The following is a 26,573-nucleotide window of genomic DNA, read 5'->3' as shown; positions in this document are numbered from 1 at the left end:
TGCTCATTAAGAGATACTATCTTACATTGAATATTTAACATAGTTAAGACACATATTACAGTTAGAAACAGTGTTTATATCTTGAGGAACATTATTCACAGCACACAAATTACTCAGATTGTAGTCGTCCAGTATTTGAGAATGAGGGCACCAACTAGCTCCCAAAGGGGTGGAGATTAAACAGTGCTGGTAACATCTGATATCTAGGCTATCCTGCATGAATAGCGTGTTGTGTGGGTAATATCAGAATGTGTTCCTAGGGTTACGCATGTGGATGGGTATGGCGGAGCAGAAAGAGGAGGGAAGGAGCAGATGAGCTAGTGAGAGGGGAGGGGGGAGATGGACGGACAAATGGGGAAGGAGGAGATGGACAGACAGAGACAGGAAGAGGAGATGAACAGAGAGGACAGGAGACAGGAGGAGATAGAGAGAAAGGGGGAAGAGAGGGGGGGAAGGAGAGGAAGGGAGGGCGAGAGGGTGGGGAGGTGGACAGGTGGTAGGAGGTAGGAGGAGATGGATAGAGAAAGGAGGTAATAGGAGATGGATACAGAGAGAGGGAGTTAGAGGAGATTATAGAGAAAGGTGGGAGGAAGAAATGGAGAGAGAGAGAGAGAGAGAGAGAGAGAGAGAGAGAGAGAGAGAGTGCAGAAGAAGAAACGGACTGAGGGATGGGTGAAGAAGGAGATGGAAAGACACAAGACACAAGGCACAAGGACGTGGAGGAGATGGAGAGACGGGGGGGGGGGGGAGGAATGGATGTGTGCCAAATATCTGTTGTACGCATATGCGGATGAAGAAGCGGGCAAAAGTCTAATAATAACGACAGATGTGTTGCCCAGTGTCACACGAAAGTATTACTTTTGGTCTATTTAAATGGTATCGCGAAAGAATTGATTAAGTTATAAATTAGAGACAATTTATTCATTCTTATCTGTGATTACAACATTAGCAAGGGTGGGAAACCCACATTTTCATGGCGCAACATGCAAAAAGAGGTTCATTGTTTCGTAAGGGAGTTACGTCTGATTCAGACAGAGGACCAACGGATACGTTATGCACTGAACTTCTTCCCGAGCGCAAATCTCGAACGGAGATAAAATTATCATGATCGTGGTTTCCCTAAACCGATTAAGGTGAATGCTGTAACATCTCCTTTGAAAAGAACACAGCCGATTTCCTTTCATACCCTTGTCCCATTCGAGCTTGAGCTCCATTTGTAATTATGCTAATCTTCCTTCGCTTTTTGACCGAAGCGTAAGCGGACCCGCTGCAGAGTTCGGAAGGGGACTATCTACACCTGCATCTACGTGACTAATCTTCAGTTCACACTGAAGTGCCTGGCCGTGGGTTCATCGAATCACGTTCAGTGTTTCTCTGCCGTTCCACTCTCGAACAGTGCGTGGGAAAAATGAATATTTAAATCTTTCCGTAAGAGCTCTAATTTTGCTTAGTTTATTACGATAATAATTTCTGCCTATGAAGATTCGCGCCAATAAAATATTTTCACATTCAGAGAAGAAAGTTGGTGATTGAAATTTCGTGAAAAGATCTCGCCGCAACGAAAAATGCCTTTCCTGCAATGTTGCCCCACAACTCGCTTATCATACCCGTGGCACACTCTACCCCCATTCCGCGGTAATGTAAAACGAGCTGCCTACTTTGGACTTCTTGCTTTGCTCTCCGTCAATCCTATCTGGCAACGATCCCACACCGCACAGCAATACTCCACCAGAGGGCAAACATCCCTAACGTAGCGTAGGCGGTCTCTTTAGTAGAGCTGTTGCACCTTCTAAGCCTTCTGTCAATATAACGTAGCCTTTGGTTTGCGTTCCTCACAACATTACCTATGTGGTCGTTCCAATCTGCGTTGTCCGGAAACTAGGAGTTGAAAGCCACTTGCATGATCGCCAGCAGTAAGCTACTCAGGGCTTCTATGGCTGACAGTAGCGTGGTCGTCTACCAAAATATAGTGCCTGTTTGACGCCGATACGCGGCTGTACTCCCGAGAATGCTTCTTTGAATGTTAGAATTGTTCTTATTCGGTAATACTACCTTCTGCTATCCCTTGTTCGTCCGCTTGTGACCATCACAACCGGATCCATTCAGTTAATATTGACGACGTCTGGTACTTACGCGTTCCAAGATAATAAAAAAAAAGGCTTTTGATGCCTCGACTAGTACGGGAAGGGAAGTTGGCAATAGGTATCCGTTGAGCCGCCGTCAGATTCAGACTATTATTACGAGTTTGGCCTTGGAAGCCCGTCACTTGCTAACTGGTACCAGTCAGACACGTTCTTCTAGCAGCTTTGCACACGAAAGGAGGGGATTGTGCAAGCCATCGTGAACAGGAAAAAAGGAATGAAGCAGCAAGAAGGCAGCAGATTTTTGACGCCCGCTTCCAAGCAACACTTCCTGTGAATCACTTCACTGGAGCTGTAGTAGTAGTAGTAGTAGTAGTAGTAGTAGTAGTAGTAGAACTTGAAGTTTCATTCACCTTTACAAAGGTATTGAATATGGATGTACAGGGGTTTGACAGAAACATGGAAACACTGCGAGAAACGCATACTTGAACATACACTACTGGCCATTACAATTGCTACACCACGAAGATGACATGCTACAGACGCGAAATTTAACCGACAGGAAGAAGATGCTGTGATATGCAAATGATTAGCTTTTCAGAACTTTCACACAAGGTTGGCACCGGTGGCGACACCTACAACGTGTTGACATGAGGAAAGCTTCCAACCGATTTCTCATACACAAACAGCAGTTGACCGGCGTTGCCTGGTGAAACGTTGTGGTGATGCCTCGTGTAAGGAGGAGAAATGCGTACCATCACGTTTCCGACTTTGATAAAGGTCGGATTGTAGTCTATCGCGATTGCGGTCTATCGTATCGTGACATTGCTGCTCGCGTTGGTCGAGATCCAATGACTGTTAGAAGAATATGGAATCGGTGGGTTCAGGGGGGTAATACGGAACGCCGGGCTGGATCCCAACGGCCTCGTATCACTAGCACTCGAGATGAAAGGCATCTTATGCGCATGGCTGTAACGGATCGTGCAGCCACGTCTAGATCCCTGAGTCAACAGATGGGGACGTTTGCAAGACAACAACCATCTGCACGAAAAATTCGACGACGTTTGCAGCAAAATGGACTATCAGCTCGGAGACCATGGCTGCGGTTATCCTTGACGCTGCATCACGAGACAGGAGCGCCTGCGATGGTGTATTCAACGACGAACCTGAGTGCACGAATGGCAAAACGTCATTTTTTCGGATGAATCCGGGTTCTGTTTACAGCATCATGATGGTCGCATCCGTGTTTGGCGATATCGCGGTGACTGCACATTGGAAGCGTGTATTCGTCATAGCCATACTGGCGTATCACCCGGCGTGATGGTATGGGGTGCCATTGGTTACACGTCTCGGTCACCTCTTGTTCGCATTGACGGCACTTTGAACAGTGGACGTTAATTTCAGATGTGTTACGACCCGTGGCTCTACCCTTCATTCGATCCCTGCGAAACCCTACATTTCAGCAGGATAATGCACGACCGCATGTTGCAGGTCCTGTACGGGCTTTTCTGGATACAGAAAATGTTCGACTGCTGCCCTGGCCAGCACATTCTCCAGATCTCTCCCCAATTGAAAACCTCTGGTCAATGGTGGCCGAGCAACTGGCTCGTCACAATGAACTGTGGTATCGTGTTGAAGCTGCATGGGCAGCTGTACCTGTACACGCCATCCAAGCTGTGTTTGACTCAATGCTCAGGCGTGTCAAGGCCGTTATTACGGCCAGAGGTGGTTGTTCTGGGTACTGATTTCTCAGGATCTATGCACCCAAATTGCTTGAAAATGTAATCAAATGTTAGTTCTAGTATAATATATTTGTCCAATTAATACCCGTTTATCATCTGCATTTCAGCTTGGTGTAGCAATTTTAATGACCAGTAGTGTACATGCGGATGGCAGCTAAGTCTGCAAGCTGCGCTGTTGTATTTGACCACTTACGGAACTCGTACAGTGTCTCCAATACGCTGGTAGTATCAGTCGTGGTCAGAACAGTGTTAGGTATACTTGTGACTGTAGTAGATTGGAGCTAAATGAATTCCAAGTGCGCAAATTGTTGGTGCCAGTACGGTTGGTTCTTCCGTAACCAATATAGCCGAGGTGCTGGTGTTTCAAGAGGCATTGTACAGAACATCCATATCGCACGCAAGGAAAACGGTAAAACTTCATCCGCTAAGTCACAACGTGGACGAGTTTGTCACAAGAGTGAAACTCGGCGAAGGTCGCTGATGATTTGGGCAGCCATATCGTGGTATTACGTGGGCCCCACGGTTACTCTGCAAGGCCTCGTTACTGCCAAGAATTAAGTGATCATTTTGGCTGATAAGGTTCATACCATGATACAATGCTTCATCCCCAGTGATGATGCTGTGTGCCACGACGAAACGGCCCGTTTCATTCATCGTCCAGAATTGGTTCTGTGAGTACGAGGATGAATTTTCGCATCTTCCCTGGCCACCACAGTCACGTGATCTAAATATTATTGAATCTTTGTGGTCCACTTTGGAGAAAAGGCCGTGTGAGTGCTATCCACCTCCAACATCGTCACCTGCACATACCAGTATTTTGCAGAAAGAATGGTATCGGATTCCCTTGAAAAGCAAACAGGACATGTGCTTATCCATTTCGAAACGAATGGAAGCTGTTTTGAATGCCAACAGATTTCTGTGACGTATTAGACATGATAATTTTTTTTGTCTTTTTTGTGTTTTCATATTTTTACACACCACATGTACTAAGTGCGTACGAAAATGTAAACGATCTGAACGTTCTGGGCCGATAGATGGTGTTGGTTTTGCACGCCTCTAGCTCCACTTGCGATACCGTGGCTATTCGCAGACATACCACAAGTGCAGCATTACATGCAGAGATGGCAACAAACTACGCAACGGACGCCACCACTTGTTTCCAGTGCGAGATGAGGTTGCATTTCCTGGACCTGGTGGTATTTAGTCACAGGTCACACTCCATAGTCAACTGTGGAAACACACCATAGTTAAGCGAAGGACTGAAGGAGGTCTTGCGGATGAGAAAGGTGGAAATTGCGGAATGCTGTTCTCATAAAGAAATTAACTGACGAAGACTGATCAGATCCAAAAGGATAAGTGCCGATTTACCTAGGTCTTTGAGACTTACGTAACCGCCGACAGACAGACAGACAGACAGACAGACAGGAGTCTCCTCAACGTAGATATCAGTTAGATTTCAGAGGAGTTGCGATACTTATTATCATGACTTATCATTTCATATACTGTTGATGGCCTGCAGTGTTCATGCGTCTCTGGGAACTGAAAGTATAAACACCCCTGTATTCCAAGCTATTACGTTACTCCAGGGACAGAACAGTGGAATGGAAAAGGGAAAATCGTAAACTAATCAAATTAATTACAATAGGATGCATTCATGGTGCGATCTGCAGGCCCATCTTCTGAGATACTGCCATTGAGCTGAATCTACGCCTAATTGACTGGAAGGAGAATACTGACAGAATCATTGCACATGCTGACGATCATTTGTTTGTGCTATCACCCAAAACTAGAAACGACATTGAGCTTTAAGCAAATATTATAGTCGACAAACAATCTGTGACAAAAAAAAAGCTAAAGAAACTTCGCACCACAAAGGAATTTTCCGAATGGGGCGGAAATTGGTACATAAAAACAAATGGTTACAATTTCAAAAAAACTGGGTGATTTATTCAAGAGAAAGAGCTTCATAAACTGAGCAAGTCAGTAACGTCTTGGCTACGTCTTACCACTATGACAGCAGTTATTAGGCTTGGCATCGATTGATGGTTGATGGATGTACTCCCGAGGGATAGCGTACCAAATTCTGTCCAACTGGCTTGTTAGATCGTCAAAATCCCGAGCTGATTGGAGGGATTACCCATAATGCTCCAAACATTCTCAATTGGGGAGAGATCTGACGAACTTGCTGACCAAGACAGAATTTGGCAAGCTTGACGACAAGCAGTAGAACCTCTCGCCTTGTTTCGACGGGCACTATCTTGCTGAAATATAAGCCCTCGGTGGCTTGCCATGTAGGGCAACAACCAAAGAGGTCCTTCTGTAAAATGAAATGAATTGGCACTCCAGACTATCACTCCTGGTTTTAGGGCCACATGGCAGTCGACAGTCAGGTTGGTATCCCACCGTTGTCCGAGGTGTCTCCTGACACGTCTTCACTGGTCGTTGGGGCCCAGTTCGAAGCGGGACCGATCACTGAAGACTATTCTACTCCAGTCAATGAAATTCCAGGCCGAATGTGGCCGACACCATTGCAGAGGGGCTTGTTGGCGCACAAAGGTGAATGGCAGCTGGCACAAGGGGTGTCTAGTGAGATCAGACCCCTTTCTGTAAGCCGCCTGTTAATGACTGTTGTGGTCACTGAAACACCAGTAGCACGTCGAATTGATTATATTGATGAATTTCGGGTTCTGAGTGTCTCTCTGACGATTGCTCGATCCTCCCGTTCTGTCGTCTCTCTAGGTCGACCGCTTTCTTCTTGGCACTGTGATCGACCATGGTTCACTCATTCCTGCCAACATCATCAAAAAGTGGCATCACTCCTACTCAACTCTCGAGCTATTAGCCGATTACTCCTGTCGGCTTCTTTGAGCCCAACTATACGTCCTCTTTCGAATGCTGACATCTACGGATACTATTCTTGCCCCTGTTCTGCAATGAATAGTTACAACCCAACTGAATATGCAGAATTAAATTCCCAAAACTTTATGCTGTGGCATCTATGTTTGTTGTTGTTGTTATGGTCTTCAGTCCAGAGATAAGTTCGGTGCAGCTCTCCATGCTACTTGATCCTGTGCAAGCTCCTTCATCTCCCAGTACCTAATACATACTACATCCTTCTGAATTTGCTTAGTCTATTCATCTCTTCGTCTCCCTCTACAATTTTTACCCTCCACGCTGCCTTCCAATACCAAATTGATGATCTCTTGATACCTCAGAACATGTCCTACAAACCGATCCCTTCTTCTAGTCAAGTTGTGCCACAAATTTCTCTTCTCCCCAGTTCTGTTCTATACCTCCATAAGTTATGTGATCTACCCATCTAATCTTCAGCATTCTTCTGTAGCACCACATTTCTAAAGCTTCTATTCTCTTCTTATCTAAACTATTTATTGTTCACGTTTCACTTCCATACATGGCCACACTCCATACAAATACTTTCAAAAACGACTTCCTGACATTTAAATCTATACTCGATGTTAACAAATTTATCTTCTTCAGAAACGCTTTCCTTGCCATTGCCAGTCTACATTTTATATCCTCTCTACTTCTACCATCATCAGTTATTTTTCTCCCCAAATAGCAAAACTCATCTACTACTTTAAATGTCTCATTTCCTAATCTAATTCCCTCAGCATCACCCGACTTAATTCGACTACATTCCATTATCCTCGTTTTGCTTTTGTTGATGTTCATCTTATATCCTCCTTTCAAGACACTGTCCACTCCGTTCAATTGCTCTTCCAGGCCCTTTGCTGTCTCTGACAGAATTCCAATGTCATCGGCGAACCTCAACATTTTAATTTCTTCTCTATGGATTTCTATTCCTACTCCGAATTTTTCTTTTGTTTTTCCTTTACTGCTTGCTCAATATACAGATTGAATAACATCGGGGATAGGCTACAACCCTGTCTCACTCCCTTCCCAACCAGTACTTCCCTTTCATGCCCTTCGACTCTTATAACTGCCATCTGGTTTCTGTACAAATTGTAAACAGCCTTTCGCTACCCATTCTTCTTCTGCTGTATTCGTTTCCCCCATTCCTGTCAATCGTTCCCTAATGCTCTCTCTAAAACTCTCTACAACCTATGGTTCTGTGATTTTATCCACGTCCTATCTCCTTAAATTCCCACTTTTTTGCAGTTTCTTCAGTTTTAATCTACAGTCAGTCCACATATGCCCCTGGAAATGACTTACTATTTAAAACCTGGTTCCAGAATCTCTGTCTTACCATTATATAATCTATCTGAAACCTTCTAGTATCTGCAGGTCTCTTCCATGGATACAGCCTTCTTTCATGATTCTGGAACCAAGTGTTAGCATTGATCAAGTTATGCTCTGTGCAAAATTCTACCAGGCGGCTTCCTCTTTCATTTCTTACCCCCATTCCATATTCACCTACTACGGTTTCTTCTCTTCTTTTTCCTACTATCGAATTCCAGTCACCCATGACTATTAAACTTTCATCTTCCTTCACTATCTGAATAATTTCTTTTACACGTTTCTTCAATCTCTTCGTCATCTGCAGAGCTAGTTGGCACATAAACTTGTACTACTGTGGTAGGCGCTGGTTTCGTGTCTATCTTGGCCACAATAATGCGTTCACTATGCTGTTTGTAGTAGCTTACCCGCACTCCTATTTTTTAAATTCATTATTAAAGCTACTCCTGCATTACCCCTATTTGATTTTGTATTTATAATCAAGTACTCACCTGACCAGAAGTATTGTTCCTCCTGCCACCGAACGTCACTAATTATTACTATATTTAACTAAAACCTATCTATTTCCCTTTTGAAATTTTCTAACCTACCTGCCCGATTAAGGAATCTGACATTCCACGCCACTTTTCTTTCTCCTAATAACGACGTCCTCCTGAGTAGTCCCCGCCCGGATATCCGAATGGGGGACTATTTTACCTCCGGAATATTTTGCCCAAGAGGACGCCATCATCATTTAACGATACAGTAAAGCTGCATGCCCTCGGGAAAAATTACGGCTGTAGTTTCCCCTTGCTTCATCCAGGCTGTTGCTCCTGCAACTACTGAAAAGGCTGCTGCCTCTCTTCAGGAACCACACGTTTGTTTGGCCTCTCAACAGATACCCGTCCGTTGTGGTTGCACCTACGGTACGGCTATCTCTGTCACTGAGGCACGCAAGTCTCCCCACCAACGGCAAGGTTCATGGTTCATGGGGGGTATCGATATGTCCGCTGTTTACTGTCCTTGCCAGCTGCGAGGTGGAATCACGCTGCAGAGTACACATTCATCCATAGGCCGCCAGAGATTAAATTTTGCATTTTCCATCGATGCCAGTAAATCAGTATCAATTTGTGACAAATTTGCGTAACTCCTTAGTGGTGCGTCGATTATTTTTTTCGTGTCAATGTGTAAATACTTGGTACACATTATATAAATTACCAGTTGCAGTGAACAAAACTGAACGTAATGTTAAGTGGAATGCTACATAATATTTCACGACTCATTTTTGACAACACCAACATCGCCAAACGAAGAATGACACGATATTTAAGAATTGCAACTATTAACGCACAGAAATTACTGCACAAGCTAAAAAGGACCAACACTGAAAACTACGTACTACGAAATATGTTTAACAGTGATTAGACGATACACAGTGCACTAGACGAGCCAGTAGTTCGTTTACAGCCAGTTTTCAGGCAATCAGACGCGCCTTCGTATTAAGCAGGACTGTTATGAGGCGTGGGCAGAGACGAGCGTGGTTTCGGTTATCTGGGGCTCTCGGCACTGCCTCCTTGGAGGCACTGTGTGAGTCGGTAGGAATCAGATATAGGTCTGCAACACACTTGTGAAAGGTGGACAGTTTTGATAAAATAATGGAAATCACCTAAGCCAATTACAGTGACTGATGACATTAGACGAATTACTAACCGCAATACACATTCCAAATAACTGAAGAAACTCCAATTGAATAGCAGACAAAAAATCTTTGGAACTCTACAGAGAATGCTGACAAAGAACAAATTATTATTGTTGTTGTTGTTGTTGTGGTCTTTAATCCGAAGACCAGTTTGATGCATGTCTCCACGGTACTTCATGCCGTGCAAGTGTCTTCATTTCCGAGTAACTACTACACACTGCATCCTTCTGAACCTGCTCACTGTATTCATCTCTTTGTCTCCCTTTACAGTTCTTCCCCTCTCCCCCCATTTCCCTCTAGTACTACTCGTAAATTTGCGATCTCTTGATGTCTTAGAACATGTCCTACCCCTTGTTCCAGATAAGTTATGACACAAATTTCTTTCTCCCCTATTCTATTCAGTATCTCCTCATTGGTTACATTTCCTACCCACCCAATCTTCAGCATTTTTCTGTAGTACCGTATTTCAAAACTTGTAATCTTTTCTTGTCTGAACTTTTTATCGTCCACGTTTCACTACCATACAAGATACGCTCCAGACAAATATCTTCAGAAAAGACTTCCTAGCACTTAAATATATATCCCATGCTAACAAATTTATCTTCTTCAGAAACTCTTCTTGCCATTGCCAGTCTACATTTTATAACCTCTTTACTTCATAGATTATCAGTTACTTTGCTGTCCATATAGCAAAACTCACCTACTACACTGCTGGCTACCGTAAATGCAACACCCTGAAGGAAGCATCCGAATCAATTGAAATTTACACCATGAGTTTGTAGCGATGAGATATGCAACTGATTAGAATTTCAGCGCAGACGCACATCACGCGCGCCTGTGGCGCCACCTCATAACGCCATTTAAGGCTTGGCGATTTCGACGAGTGTACGTTCGGCACGTGTGTTTACCTTGTGGTTGTTTCACAAGACGATCAGTTATGCCTCGTAGACAACAGCGAACATCTTTTGATCAAGTATCAGAGTTCGACAGAGGAAGGATAGTGGCTTACCGAGATTGTGGATTATCATACAGAGAAATCGCTAGTCGTGTTGGACGAAACCAAACAACTGTAATGCGGATATGTGACCGTTGGATGCAGGAGGGTACGACGGACCGACGTGGTCGATCGCATTCACCTCGGTGCACCACTGCACGTGCTGATAGGCAAATTGTGCGCATGGCAGTGACGGATCGCTCAGTGACATCCCGAACCATAGCACAGCACATTGCGTCTGTAACGCATCATCCAGTGTCTGCGGGTACCATTCGACGACGTTTACAGCAGAGTGGTCTGTCCGCAAGACGTCCATTGCTTCGTCTACCATTGACGCAGAACCACAGACGTCTCCGTCGCCAATGGTGTGATGACAGACGGATGTGGACGGCAGAATGGAATGACGTTGTCTTTACTGACGAGGCACGCTTCTGTCTGCAGCACCACGACGGTCGGATTCGAGTGTGGAGACACCGTGGAGAGAGGATGCTGGACAGCTGCATTATGCACCGCACACTGGTCTTGCACCGGGTATTATGGTATGGGGCGGTATTGGATATTACTCTCGCACGCCTCTAGTACGCATTGCCGGTACTTTAAATAGCCGGCGCTACATATCCGAGGTGCTGGAGCCAGTTGTCCTTCCTTACCTTCAGGGCTCTGCCACAGCCATATTTCAACAGGATAATGCACGACCACACGTGGCACGCATTGTCCAAAGGTTATTCGTCAATAACCAGATTGAATTGCTTCCCTGACAGGCTCGCTCTCCGGATCTTTCGCCGATAGAAAACATGTGGTCCATGGTTGCTCAACGAGTGACCCAGACTACATCCCCAGCTGCCACACCGGATGATCTTTGGCAACGTGTGGAAGCTGCTTGGGCTGCTGTACCCCAGGAACACATCCAACGTCTCTTTGACTCAATGCCAAGACGTGTGGTAGCGGTGATCTCCAACAATGGCGGCTACTCTGGCTATTGATTCTGGCAGGAACCACATGTCACAGACGTCTGTAAACGTAATCATTTGATACTTGGTCAACATGTTATCTACAAAATAAATTTTGTTGTGCTACCTCTTGTCTTTCTTGGTGTTGCATTTACGGTGGCCAGCAGTGTACTTTCAGTGTGTCGTTTCTTAATCTAATTCCCTCAGCATCGCCTGATACATTTAGACCACATTCCACTATCTTGTTTTCGTTTTGTTATTATTCATCTTACATCCTCCTTCCAAGACAATGTCCATTCAACTACTCTTCCGAAACCTTTGCTGTCTCTGACAGAATTACAATATGAATGGCAAACCTCAAAGTTTTTATTTCTTCTGTCTGAACTTTAATTCCTTCTCCGAATTTGCCTTTAGTTTCCTTTAGTGCTTGTTCAATGTACGGAATGAATAACATTGTGGGTAAGCTACAGCCCTGTATCACTCCCTTCCCAACTGCTTCCCTTTCAAGCCTCTCGACTCTTTATAACTGGCGTCTGGTTTCTGTAGAAGCCGTATAAACCTTCGCTGCTTGTATTTTACCCTCGAACCAGATGGGGATTTTGATATCTGAAGTGCCACTTGAACTGAATTTGCCATGACATACCTCAGGAGAAGATACAACAATCAATGGAAGGCCGAATAAGAGCTTGCATTGAGACAAGAGATGTACCAATGCTTTATTGACTTGCTCAATTTGCGAAGCTGTTTCTCTTGTTAAATTATCCAGTTTTTCTCTCTTTCCGCACGTGTACACCACAGGTACCATTTCCGTCCCATTAGCCGCGAGGTCTAGGACGCCTTGTCGCGGTCCGCGCGGCTCCCCCCTCCGGAGGTCTGTCCTCCCTCGGACATGGGTGTGTGTGTCGTCGTTAGCGTAAGTTAGTTTGAGTTAGATTAAATAGTGTGTAAGCTTAGAGACCGATGACCTAAGCAGTTTGGTCCCTTAAGACCTTACTACAAATCTCCAATTTTCCGTCCCATTCGGATAATTCCTTCGTGGTAAGCCTTTTTTTCCCCCCTCTCCTTAGAGTGTATGATCAACATACACTACTGGCCATTAAAATTGCTACACCAAGAAGAAATGCAGATGATAAACGGGTATTCATTGGACAAATATACACTCCTGGAAATGGAAAAAAGAACACATTGACACCGGTGTGTCAGACCCACCATACTTGCTCCGGACACTGCGAGAGGGCTGTACAAGCAATGATCACACGCACGGCACAGCGGACACACCAGGAACCGCGGTGTTGGCCGTCGAATGGCGCTAGCTGCGCAGCATTTGTGCACCGCCGCCGTCAATGTCAGCCAGTTTGCCATGGCATACGGAGCTCCATCGCAGTCTTTAACACTGGTAGCATGCCGCGACAGCGTGGACGTGAACCGTATGTGCAGTTGACGGACTTTGAGCGAGGGCGTATAGTGGGCATGCGGGAGGCCGGGTGGACGTACCGCCGAATTGCTCAACACGTGGGGCGTGAGGTCTCCACAGTACATCGATGTTGTCGCCAGTGGTCGGCGGAAGGTGCACGTGCCCGTCGACCTGGGACCGGACCGCAGCGACGCACAGATGCACGCCAAGACCGTAGGATCCTACGCAGTGCCGTAGGGGACCGCACCGCCACTTCCCAGCAAATTAGGGACACTGTTGCTCCTGGGGTATCGGCGAGGACCATTCGCAACCGTCTCCATGAAGCTGGGCTACGGTCCCGCACACCGTTAGGCCGTCTTCCGCTCACGCCCCAACATCGTGCAGCCCGCCTCCAGTGGTGTCGCGACAGGCGTGAATGGAGGGACGAATGGAGACGTGTCGTCTTCAGCGATGAGTGTCGCTTCTGCCTTGGTGCCAATGATGGTCGTATGCGTGTTTGGCGCCGTGCAGGTGAGCGCCACAATCAGGACTGCATACGACCGAGGCACACAGGGCCAACACCCGGCATCATGGTGTGGGGAGCGATCTCCTACACTGGCCGTACACCACTGGTGATCGTCGAGGGGACACTGAATAGTGCACGGTACATCCAAACCGTCATCGAACCCATCGTTCTACCATTCCTAGACCGGCAAGGGAACTTGCTGTTCCAACAGGACAATGCACGTCCGCATGTATCCCGTGCCACCCAACGTGCTCTAAAAGGTGTAAGTCAACTACCCTGGCCAGCAAGATCTCCGGATCTGTCCCCCATTGAGCATGTTTGGGACTGGATGAAGCGTCGTCTCACGCGGTCTGCACGTCCAGCACGAACGCTGGTCCAACTGAGGCGCCAGGTGGAAATGGCATGGCAAGCCGTTCCACAGGACTACATCCAGCATCTCTACGATCGTCTCCATGGGAGAATAGCAGCCTGCATTGCTGCGAAAGGTGGATATACACTGTACTAGTGCCGACATTGTGCATGCTCTGTTGCCTGTATCTATGTGCCTGTGGTTCTGTCAGTGTGATCATGTGATGTATCTGACCCCAGGAATGTGTCAATAAAGTATCCCCTTCCTGGGACAATGAATTCACGGTGTTCTTATTTCAATTTCCAGGAGTGTATTATACTAGAACTGACATTTGATTACATTTTCAAGCAATTTGGGTGCATAGATCCCGAGAAATCAGTACCCAGAACAACCACCTCTGGCCATAATAACGGCCTTGATACGCCTGGGCATTGAGTCAAACACAGCTTGGATGGCGTGTACAGGTACAGCTGCCCATGCAGCTTCAACACGATACCACAGTTCATCAAGAGTAGTGACTGGCGTATTGTGACGAGCCAGTTGCTCGGCCACCATTGTCCAGACGTTTTCAATTGGTGAGAGATCTGGAGAATGTGCTGGCCAGGGCAGCAGTCGAACATTTTATGTATCCAGAAAGGCCCGTACAGGACCTTCAACATGCGGTCGTGCATTATCCTGCTGAAATGTAGGGTTTCGCAGGGATCAAAAGGAGGGTAGAGCCACGGGTCGTAACACATCTGAAATTAACGTCCACTGTTCAAAGTGCCGTCAATGCGAACAAGAGGTGACAGAGACGTGTAACCAGTGGCACCCCATACCATCACGCCGGGTGATACGCCAGTATGGCCATGACAAATACACGCTTCCAATGTGCGTTCACCGAGATGTCGCCAAACACGGATGCGACCATCATGATGCTGTAAACGGAACCCGGATTGATCCGAAAAAACGACGTTTTGCCATTCGTGCACCCAGGTTCGTCGTTGAATACACCATCGCAGGCGCTCCTGTCTGTGATGCAGCGTCAAGGGTAACCGCAGCCATGATCTCCGAGGTGATAGTCCATTTTGCTGCAAACGTCGTCGAATTGTTCGTGCAGATGGTTGTTGTCTTGCAAACGTCCCCATCTGTTGACTCTGGGATCTAGACGTGGTTGCACGATCCGTTACAGCCATGCGGATAAGATGCCTTTCATCTCGAGTGCTAGTGATACGAGGCCGTTGGGATCCAGCCTGGCGTTCCGTATTACCCTCCTGAACCCACCGATTCCATATTCTTCTAACAGTCATTGGATCTCGACCAACGCGAGCAGCAATGTCACGATACGATAGACCGCAATCGCGATAGACTACAATCCGACCTTTATCAAAGTCGGAAACGTGATGGTACGCATTTCTCCTCCTTACACGAGGCATGACAACAACGTTTCACCAGGCAACGCCGGTCAACTGCTGTTTGTGTATGAGAAATCGGTTGGACGCTTTCCTCATGTCAGCACGTTGTAGGTGTCGCCACCGGCGCCAACCTTGTGTGAATGCACTGAAAAGCTAATCATTTGCATATCACAGCATCTTCTTCCTGTCGGTTAAATTTCGCGTCTGTAGCACGTCATCTTCGTGGTGTAGCAATTTTAATGGCCAGTATTGTAGTGTAGTACAATCTGAGAAAGACTGCCTTTCAAAATGGTTCAAATGGCTCTGAGCACTATGGGACTCAACTGCTGAGGTTATTAGTCCCCTAGAACTTAGAACTAGTTAAACCTAACTAACCTAAGGACATCACAAACATCCATGCCCGAGGCAGGATTCGAACCTGCGACCGTAGCGGTCTTGCGGTTCCAGACTGCAGCGCCTTTAACCGCACGGCCACTTCGGCCGGACTGCCTTTCATCGGCAGTCATTCGTAGACAGAAAAGAAGTGTCGACGTCTTTATATATTTGGTTTACAGGGTATCGTTAGAAGTTTCTATACCCTCTGCAGCAACATGCGTACGAACAATTGAACTAGAAATAGATATCGTTCTGTTACAGGGTTCGTTGCTGGGAACTCGGCACCTGGACAGCTTGTCATGGCACATTGATATGATGTCGTCAGGCCTCGTACTGCCCGTTGAGTGGCGATCACACATAGGATATCATGTTACGTGAACGCGGCAACATGATTGTGGACAGGCGCCTAGGCTAATCTACAGACGACGTTGTGCTTGCTGTGTAGATATCATGCGACGACATATGTGCTGTCTACTGTTTACGGGACTACCACAGGTGAAGAAAACTTCCGGCGCTATTATCCACTTACGTGGGCAACAGAGGTCGTCATCGACTACCGGACGACCTAACTAACTTGCATCAGATTAGTCGCTAATTCAATCTGGGCAACAATAGCAAATGAGAAACTGTAATATTCAGCACCATTTCCAATTGACGGAAAGAGGGGACGCTGTGGTTATTTTTATTTTTACCTTCAGAATTTGAACTAGTATTGCAGTCTACATCGTCATAAGCTTTCCCCAAATCTACAAAAGCTATAAATGTTAAGTTTGTCTTTCGTCAATCAATCTTCCAATATAATTCGTAGGGTCCTCGCGTGTTCCTACGTTTCTCCAGAACCCAAACTGCTCTTCCCCGAGAACGGATTCTAGCAGTTTTTTTCATACTTTTACAAATAATTCGTGTTAGTGTGTTGCACCCTGACGTGTTGCATTTGTGTATTGTTTCGGTCGCCTTGTTGAATGCAACTCCAGTACTTCCTTAGACGAAACTGGCCCTGATTTGTGACAGGAGGCGCCGACGTCACGAGATCCGGGCGCCGGGCGAGCGTTGGGCGCCGGTGCGGTAGTCAACATGAGCGACGCCAGCGCGGCCAACATGACCACCTCGCTGCAGGACCTGTCTCTCGACGACATCGACACCTCCATGCTCACCACCACGGTACGTGCGGACCATGTTATTAATGATTAATTTGTTTTCAAAGAACTGTATTTTCCAGACTACCTGTGTTGTTATTGTTGTAGTCTTTAGTCGAAAAAATAATTTGATGCAGCTCTCCATGCTACTGTATCCTATGCAAGCCTCTTTATCTCCGAGTAACTAATGCGACATAACCCTTCTGAATCTACTTAGTGTATTCATCCCTTGGCCTCCGTCTATGATTTTTACCCCCCCCCCCCCTCACACACACACACTTTCCTACAATACTAAACTGGTGATCGCTTGAGGCCTCAGAATGTGTCCTACCAACCGATCCCTTTTTCTACTCAAGTTGTGCCACAAATTCCTCTTCTCCCCAATTCTGTTCAGTAGCTCCTCACTAGTTATGTGATGTACCCATCTAATCTGCGTCATTCTTCTGTAGCACCACATTTAGAAAGTTTCTATCCTCTTCTTGCCTAAGAGACTTCCTGACACTTTAATCCGTACTTGATGTTAACAGCTTCCTGTTATTGCCGGCCGGGGTGGCCGAGCGGTTCTTGGCGCTACAGTCTGGAACCGCGCGACCGCTACGGTCGCAGGTTCGAATCCTGCCTCGGGCATGGATGTGTGTGATGTCCATAGGTTAGTTAGGTTTAAGTAGCTCTAAGTTCTAGGGGACTGATGACCTCAGCATTAAGTCCCATAGTCCTCAGAGCCATTTCAACTATTTCTCTTATTCAGAAACGCTTTCCTTGCCATTGCCAGTTTACATCTTACGTCCTCTCTACTTCGATCATCATCAGTTATTTTGCTTCCCAAGTTGCAAAACCCATCTACTACTTTAAGTGTGTCGTTTCCTAATATAATTTCCTCAGCATCACCTGATTTAATTCGACTACATTCCATTGCCCTCGTTCTGCTTTTGTTGATGCTCATCTTTTATCCTTCTTTCAAGACACTATCCATTCCGTTCAGAATTACAGTGTTATCGGCAAAACCTAAGATGTTTTTTTCTTCTCCCTGGATTCTAGTTCTTAGTCGAAATTTTTCTTTAATGCTTGTCCAGTGTACAGATTGATTAACATCGGGGATAGGCTACAACCCTGTCTCACTCACTTCTCAACCATTGCCTGTCTTTCCTGCCCCTCGACTCTCATGACTGCCATCTGGTTCCAGTACAAATTGAACATAGCCTTTTGCTCCCTGTATTTCACCCCTGCCGCCTTCTTAAATTGAAAGAGAGTATTCCAGTCAGCATTGTCAAAAGCTTTCTCTAAGTCTACAAATGCTAGAAACGTAGCTTTGCCTTTCCTTTACTTAGCATCTAAAATAACTCGTAGGGTCAGTATTGCCTCGCATGTACCTACACTTCTACGGAATCCAAACTGATCCTCCCCGAGGTCTGCTTCTACCAGTTTTTCCAATTGCCCATAAAGAATCGTGTTAGTATTTTGCAACCGTGACTTACTAAACTGATAGTTCTAGACTGCTACATGTACAAATACGATTGATGCATGAAGATAACCGTTGGCTCACCAAGTTTGCATTTTGCACTCCATAAATGTTGTGTGAGTACCCTCCTGTCACAGGACACCTGTTCAAGCGGTAGTCAAATTCGTTCCATCCATTAAGTAGCAATATCCTGTCAACGGTTGTCACAGCAGCATTGCTGCGTTCTCTGAGCTGTTCCAGAGTTCTTAGCAATGGCGGTATGTAAACTCGGTTCTTGACGTACCACCAAAGGATAAAACCCACAAGACGCTAGAGCTGGCGACCAGGAAGCCCAAGGCAACAGAGGCACGTCGTCCTCACCACTCCACCCAATCTAGCGATGCGGAAGTTAGACGCGTAGGTAGTGACGGACTTCGATACTCCAATGAGGGGGTGCCCCTTCCTGCTAGAACATGAAATTCTCGTAACCAGCAGTCACTTGTGGAAACAATCACAAGTGCAACATTTCGAGTTAAGAGGTACCTCTCAAAAGATGTTCCTGTGGGAGTGTGCTCATTGTGTTACAGACTATGGACATTGGTACTACCTCAGCCCTCCAAGCAGTTTCGAATCAGACCTGCCAACGTGGGTTGTCTTAAAAATCAGCATTTGTGTTATATTTATAGCAATAGCAGTAATATCAGCAATAGTGGTAGTATTGATGCGTTATTTACACAAAACGTAGTAGTAGTGCAACTGGGACTGATACATGGGAATAATGAAAAAGAAACTGTCATGCTAGATGTAAATATCACGAACAATCCACTCTGCATAAACATTTTGCTTTGATGTTAAGAAATTTCCGTGGACTGTCTCCTGTGTGCGGCCTCTTTTGCGGAATGATGTCCAGCTCTTATCCATTCTGTATCCAAATACTATACCTCCTCCTGAAGGTTGTGGCTCTGTAAATATCTATTTCCAGCCTTGAAATATCAGTATCTATAACCTCCATTTGACTGCACATAATTTTTCAACATAAAATCTCTTATACTCTTATGATTATCGTTATGTTGAAATTCGCAATGTCCCATGCCAAATCCATACCTCTCTGATGATGGACACAACCATTTTCTTTGCACATGTCGGAACATAAGCCATAGTAACTTAATTATACATACCTGTTCAGATCCTATACCCATGTGTGTGGGAGGTGGAGTTTCAAAAGCAATGCCATGTTATGTAGAAACCACCTACAGTCTTGAATGTAAAGAACGCTTTATTCAAAGTGTACGATAGACTTCTTATTTAACTAAATAACCACTATAGATCCATCCTCATTCAGTTATTCAACTTCGCGTGCGCAGGGTGTCTGTGAATAAGCTAATGCTGTAATTCTAATAGTGAATTTGGGGAGTGGTACTGAGTGTATTGTGCAAAGTATGGTCACGAGTGCTGAGGCTCATGCTTTAGTTATCACTATTTCAAAGCTATTGAAGGAGAGTAGTGGCTGCACAACTTTGCTTTATTCAAGAACGCAGCCTCGCCCACACATTAGAAAAAATGTTCTATAAGAGCTTAATTCCTCAGTATGTTACAATTAGCCTTGATGACTAGGGATTCGCTGGGAAAAGAGAGTGTTACTGCTTACAACATGTCTGAGCGTATGAAATAAAGAAATGTGCGTAATGTGCTCTCAGATATTTATATGAAACGGTTTAAGAGTCGTCACCATGTGAACGCTCTTTACTACTACGTGTTCCATAAGCTACTTGTGTCATTATTATGTGATGTATCGCACAGATTCTATTTGCTACCTCACGTGTTTAAAAGGCATGAATTCAGTTCAAATTACGAGCCCTGCTTTAAGCACAATGACTCGAATGAGCGTGATTCCAGATTGATGGACCACCATCAATTAAGATACATTGTGTTTGATATATAGCTGTAAAGATCTATAATAATAAATCATTATGTCTGTTCCATGTCCAAGTAAGATGCTACCACTTTTTTTAATAACCTATTGCTTTACTTCATGATTTATATGATGATGAGTGTACACAGTTTATATTTGAAGATATTGCGTACACAGAGATTCCGGATTCTCAGCAAACATCGCATCACTAAAGTATTTCAAGGATGTGGAGTGTGCTAAAACACAGAAGAGTGCAATGTGACTAACACTTTTATACCATTGAATTCACTGGGATGATCCTGGCATACACTATAAAGATGCGGTGATGTTGCTTCGACCTTTTGATCACACGGGTACCATCATCTACGTGAAGGGGAAGGAGATAATCTCAGGGATACGTCAAATTTTCATGTTTGCTGCTATTCAAGACCTGCAATTCTATGGATGCTCTACTCTTCATCGACTCAAAAAGACGATGTGTGAAAATAGTATTGCAGTGTCTGCTTATGAAAATGTAAAATTATTTTTAAGTAGGGTGAGGAATAAATGAATTTTTACTTGATAAGATGTTTGTTCCTTTTTTTTAAATAGAAATTTTTGTTATATATCTTTGGAAGCAGACAAGGGTCATGCCTCCGGCTCCCAAAAGCCAATTCGTGCTACACGATCGGTGTAATTTTACAGCCGCGCGGGATTAGCCGTGCGGTCTCAGGCGCTGCAGTCACGGACTGTGCGGCTGGTCCCGGCGGAGATTAGAGTCCTCCCTCAGGCATGGGTGTGTGTGCTTGTCCTTAGGATAATTTAGGTTAAGTAATGTGTAAGCTTAGGGACTGATGACCTTAGCAGTTAAGTCCCATAAGATTTCACACACATTTGAACTTTTTTTTAAAAATCTTACACAACCATTCCATATATTTTGTTATCTCCCATCTTAAACTTCACCTCCTTTATAGCACTCCTCTTCAGAAAAACTAATGTCATTTGTGTCATGCACGTACTTTATGTATACAATGCAATAAGGGATAGGATTTCTTTTGTAAACAACAACAGAAACAACAAAGACATATGGAAACAATTTTTTTCATTTATTCAGTTGACACACACATAATTTGATTTTTGAGATATGGTTCAGATCTTAAGATACAATTCAGTTCTTGAGATACAGTTCAATTCTTGAGATACAATTTGAATCTGATATTTCAATACAGAGACACCTTTAACTTACATGCTACAACAGTAAGACTACTCGAGAATACTTTTAAAAAATTTTCCCAATAGTACTGGATGAGAATATTTTACAATTTTTTATAAATCTGCGCTAAAAACTAGTGCAGAGATACTTTATTTACTAGAATAAATTCCACAGTCCCAATAGGGTAAATAGTAATTCTAATGGTCTGTGTACACTTAAAAACTAATCAGTCTTGGAAAGCTAGTGGCAGGTGAAACTTAAAAGCTATTCTATTTACATGATGCACATGGTGCATGGATATATTTATACAGTACACAAACGCCATGTTTGAATAAATAAATAAATGTACAAACATTCGTTTATGCTTTCTACATTTTTAAAACTTCTTAACCCACCTCTGGGTGGCACCTTCCAATATGCAGTAAGCATACATTTTTGATCGCAGACCTACAAACACCACAATCAGCAATCCATTCGCCTCGTCTTTCATAAGGCTGATAACTTTCTTGTTCTATGGAACAATACCATAAGGATTATCGGCCTCGCATAAGGACGTGTCAAATTCATTACTGTGGTACCTCGTTACTTTATATGGATCACAGACCCCCCCTCCCAATAGATGAGGCTATCTGTATGCATTTAAAGTAGTTCAGGATCTGCAGAATGAGTTTTTGCAAACTCATAATGAAAGTGGCACATGTGGAGTCTGGATAGGTCTAGTACGCACATCCCCACTTAAATAGGTTTCATTAACTCTACTGCAGTCTTCACCACCTCCACAGCAACAAAGTTCTTTTTGAATATGGTGACTTGCTTACAGTTTGGTCTGGTGGTGCATTTTCTTACTCCATAGCATGCATCCCTTTCGGTTCTAATCAAAATTTCACATCGTTCCCTCAAAGTCTCCATTGTTTTGCCAAAAAGAGTCTCGTATTCAAATCAATATACTACATCAACCAGGGGGACTGCCTGAATGAGAGGGCCCAGGTGATTCTAACTAGCTCCATTTACAAGCTGGGACACTGCTGTAGAATAATATATATATCTCCGCTTATTCCCCAGCAGTGTCATCAGTTTTGAATTGGAGCCTCCTCGCGGAACTAGTTGCTTTGTATACAGCACCAAATCGGCGTGCGCATCACACAAACTAATAGAGTATGTGTGTTTTGCCTCCATCACATACCCTACATCAGAATTAGCCTCATGATTTTTGCTCCAATTCGTTTTCGGGCACCCATCGAAACTCACAAATCAGCAGTGACTGTTACATGGCTTTTCCGTATAGGTCATTTTCACCCAAATTTCACCCATTTTCAAACTCGAATCAAGGGACTGAACCTGTTGCCCATCTGTGGGTTATTTGCCTTGGCGTTTCTACGGACACATTGACGCATAGACTCTGGGATTTCTCCAAAACATATGCAAGCAAGCACTTGTCTGTGTCCATGTAAAGCCATCAATACTCTCCTAAAGTGAAGATGTTGAATTCCCGCCAGACATTCACGGCATGATCATACTCTGCATCCCTTGCTGGAGAATGCAGCTATATTGGTAGCCTGGTTCAGCTGAATTTTGCCATACTGTCCACTCATATGGGAAAACTCCCCTTCCCAGTCACTAGTTGAAATTTTTCCTCTTGGTAGAATGCAGCTCGAGTGATATGCGTATCATCCTGAGGTAGAGTATCAACGAGTTTCTGGAGTGGTGCCTGCTTAAAAGCTTAGCACGTCAAGGAACCTGAGCATAATTCCCGGCGTCAGTCGTTTGGAGAATGAAATGTATTTCTCAATGCTCTCAAGGAGGACACTGATCTGATCTTTCACCATGCCAAAATCAGCCTATTGCTCAACAAGAAAGTGAGCGTCGTTCCCCCTTAAATTATGGAAGAAAACGGGTATGTGCCTTGGTAACCGGTACTTCTAATAGTACGTATTGTGGGCTGCACCAGAACTTCCCCTTCAGATGACAGTCGTCCCTATGAGTAGTACCCGCTTTTCTATCTAACGGCAGCCCACATATATAATAGTCAACCACGTTACTATACAAATCTTCATTCACCTTCGATTTGGTCATGGGAAAGTTGTCGGTGTAAAGTTTGTCAACCTCACGTGAAAGTTTTTCGAGCTCAGTAAGCAGCCAGACCACATTGTTATCCCCGACATGGGATTTGTAGCGTTTAAGACTTGTACCATAGGATGATACAATTTGGTATGCTGCTGCATATGGTATGTGTTTCTCTGTAAAGGTAGTGTGTGAGACTGTAGTGTCACCTGCACGGCGGGTCAGAGGAACAAGGAGGCATTCGAAGTCGATGTACACCACAGACGGGTGTTGCCCCCTATGATGAGCGTTTTTAAACTTCATGAATTTGTTTTTTTTTTTTTCAGTAGGTATGACATGTACTGGGTCCTTGGAAGCACAGTCTACTAGATGCACTGCTAATAACTCGTCTGAGCAAAAATAATTCAAACAACTTAAGCAAATATGCTTTACACAACAATCTGTTGACAGTTGGGAGGAAAGGAGTCAGGACAGGTCTTTGATCCAGACATAATGGTAATTTCCTTGCTCCTTATTTTTCTCGTCTGAGAATAAGAGCATGTTTACATGCATCTAACGCTCACCAGCGAATTTTGAGAAATGGATGGGGCCAATGACAATATGTTAGTTTTGCTCATCTGACTTGCATTTCTCCAAGCCATAAACATGAACTGGTATTCCGGTATCCTGAACCTCATATTTAGGTATGTCTTGGATCTTGATGGGGAATACAATGCCATCAAAGTTACGTCTGCTGGGTGTTGTGTCTTTAGGAACATGGTATGTACAGGACGGTCAGGATGATGTCTGTAATTATAATTCCTCTCGCAAGCCAGGACTGACCATGCAAAACAAGCCTGATCTTTTTTTTATTTTTGACATTAATACATGTCTTCTTGTCTGCTATATCCTTAGTAAGCTTGATGTAGCTGAACCTTCCATTTACTGGATCATAGACATGTGTGTGGATGTCAGGCATAGTATTCAGCCAAGTACTTTAGCCGATGATTTCACTTCCAACTTGTAAACGTGGTCCATTATAGCACTCAAGGTGGTTTCATGAAACCACTTGGTGATTGATGTGCTTCACGTTCTCACGCCATTATCCCTCCAAAGATAATGAAGACCCGTCTCTTCAATGCCAGAGGCATGTTTGGGGTGGGGGTTCGACAGTTCAGTGCAGAGCACTGCACCACATTTATTGGTGGGATACCATGAATTATTAACCACCTTGAGGAGCTCCGTTTCCATGAAAGGAAGGCAAGCTCTTCTAAATCCCACAGGGTCACAGTACCCTCCTGCCGGATTCTCGATTCTCATGAACGAGATTGGTTTGTCAAAGGCATCCGCAGTCACCGAGTATTCTGACTGCAGTGTGGTGTCACTGATCTGACGTCTTTCACTAAAAGGACAGGAGAAGAAACTGCCACTAGTCACAGAATTAATACTACAGCTATGTCTAGAACTAGACGAGTATGAAGCTGCTAGTTGAGTGGAGCAGAGGGACATGTGCCGTATCTTGCGAGGTGGTCGGTTCAGGAGAGAAGAGATGAGGAGTATGAGGAGGAGGCGCTGCCATATCAGACCAGTGCGAGTAGCCCAGCTGCTGTTGCAGCCCTGACCCACTTGCCTAAGGGAGGGTCACCTACGGATGTTATAGCGGTGCTGGGTGGCACCAGGAATGGCGCCTTGGGCAGCAGCAGTGGTGGCTTCTCGTGCAGCGACTAGAGATGCCCTTACTGGCGTGGTATGTCTCATCAGACGCTCCCTCAATTCGGCTTCACCACTTGGTACCCGCACAGCACCGCATTGTGGGAATTGCCCCCCTGGTGCAGCTGCTGTAGGGGAGGGAGCAAGCGAGCGAGCGGCGGAGAGAGAGAGAGAGAGAGAGAGAGAGAGAGAGAGAGGGAGAGGGAGGGAATAATGAAAAAAAAAATTAAGTATAATGTTCCAGACATCGCCAGCTGCTGCAAGGCAAGAAAGAATACAGACTATCATCATTATTATTAATATTTGTATGTGGAATGAGTGAAAATGTAAATAAATTACCTATTTGCCTCTGGCTTCTTGGTATCTCCCTCAGGTCTTCCAGCACCCTCTCATGCTTACAGTCTCTCTCCATTTCCTCCACCGATTGTGGCATTTTGTCCTCGCCTGAATTTGGGGACGAGCCGCCTGTTCAGCTGAAACATGTTGATTTAATAAAAAAAAATATACCAAACAAAATGGGAAAAATATGCACATAGGTGAGAACTGCGATGGCTCTTGCTTATCCTCGCCACCAGCCCCTCCCTGTCCATCTTCTTCTACCAGGGAATCGTCTACAACAGAGAATATGCACCATATCACATATACGACAAAATTTTTAGTCAAACAGCAGCATATTATGTAAGAAATGAAGTATTGTTTTATCGATTTGGATCCTCGAAATCATCTAAAACATCATCAACAACATATTACATGTTGAAATTTTTTAGAAAGAAACTACATATACGTGATATATACTAAAAACTACGAAATTCTTAGTGGAAAAAAGCCGCATTTAAATATTTTGGTCCCTCGAAATCATGTACCTCACACACGTTGGTCACAACTTATTATGTATACGATGAAAAATATATATACTACGTACGATGATATTGCTACTGCTACCACTGCTTTTGCTGTTGCTGACACTGTTACACCTCAGAATTAATTACATCCATGATTCGGTGGAAGAAGAAAAAAGTTACAGTTTTCAATTTGAATCTGTATTAACCAGGCAATTCTCCATTCTGCTCTAACGCTCTCTGCCATTTAGCGCCACTGGCACTCCCGCTTCTGTTGACTGACGTCGCTGAACGCTTCATGTTAGATGAATCAAACTAACAACTAACCTCGCACGAGTGGGGGGGGGGGGGGTTCCGTGTCTCCCAAGTCTCCGTGTGATCAGCATAGCCTGTGTCTTTTCTCGGTAGATGGTGATGCGCCAGCGACGGGCCCAGGTTTCTGTGTCATCTAAAACCCTTTGTAGCCTACGAATGACCAGGTCCTTATTCGCATTACGAATGTGAAAGGCTGTGTCGTCAGCATATTGTGCGGTGTGCACCAGAGGGGTGGGGGTGGGGGGCTGTGGTGGTGTCCGTAGTGTACAGACAGTATAAAACGGCCCCAGG

At 44.8% G+C, this 26,573-nt stretch overlaps 1 protein-coding gene across 3 annotated transcripts in view; it reads left to right on the top strand.

Annotated features, from left to right (window-relative positions):
* The window catches only part of LOC126257579 (putative epidermal cell surface receptor), a 445,086-nt gene that overhangs the window by 287,057 nt on the left and 131,456 nt on the right, over nucleotides 1-26,573 (top strand). For all 3 annotated transcript variants that reach the window (XM_049955577.1, XM_049955575.1, XM_049955576.1), the window contains exon 3: nucleotides 16,712-16,861. In XM_049955577.1, the coding sequence (XP_049811534.1) occupies nucleotides 16,712-16,861 (150 nt within the window). The remainder of the gene's footprint in view (nucleotides 1-16,711; nucleotides 16,862-26,573) is intronic.

This window comes from Schistocerca nitens, chromosome 1, assembly GCF_023898315.1.
Source record: "Schistocerca nitens isolate TAMUIC-IGC-003100 chromosome 1, iqSchNite1.1, whole genome shotgun sequence".
In the NCBI taxonomy this organism is placed as follows: Eukaryota; Metazoa; Arthropoda; class Insecta; order Orthoptera; family Acrididae; genus Schistocerca; species Schistocerca nitens.
Note: the sequence above shows the minus strand (reverse complement) of the source record. Positions and strands in the feature narration are given on the sequence as shown.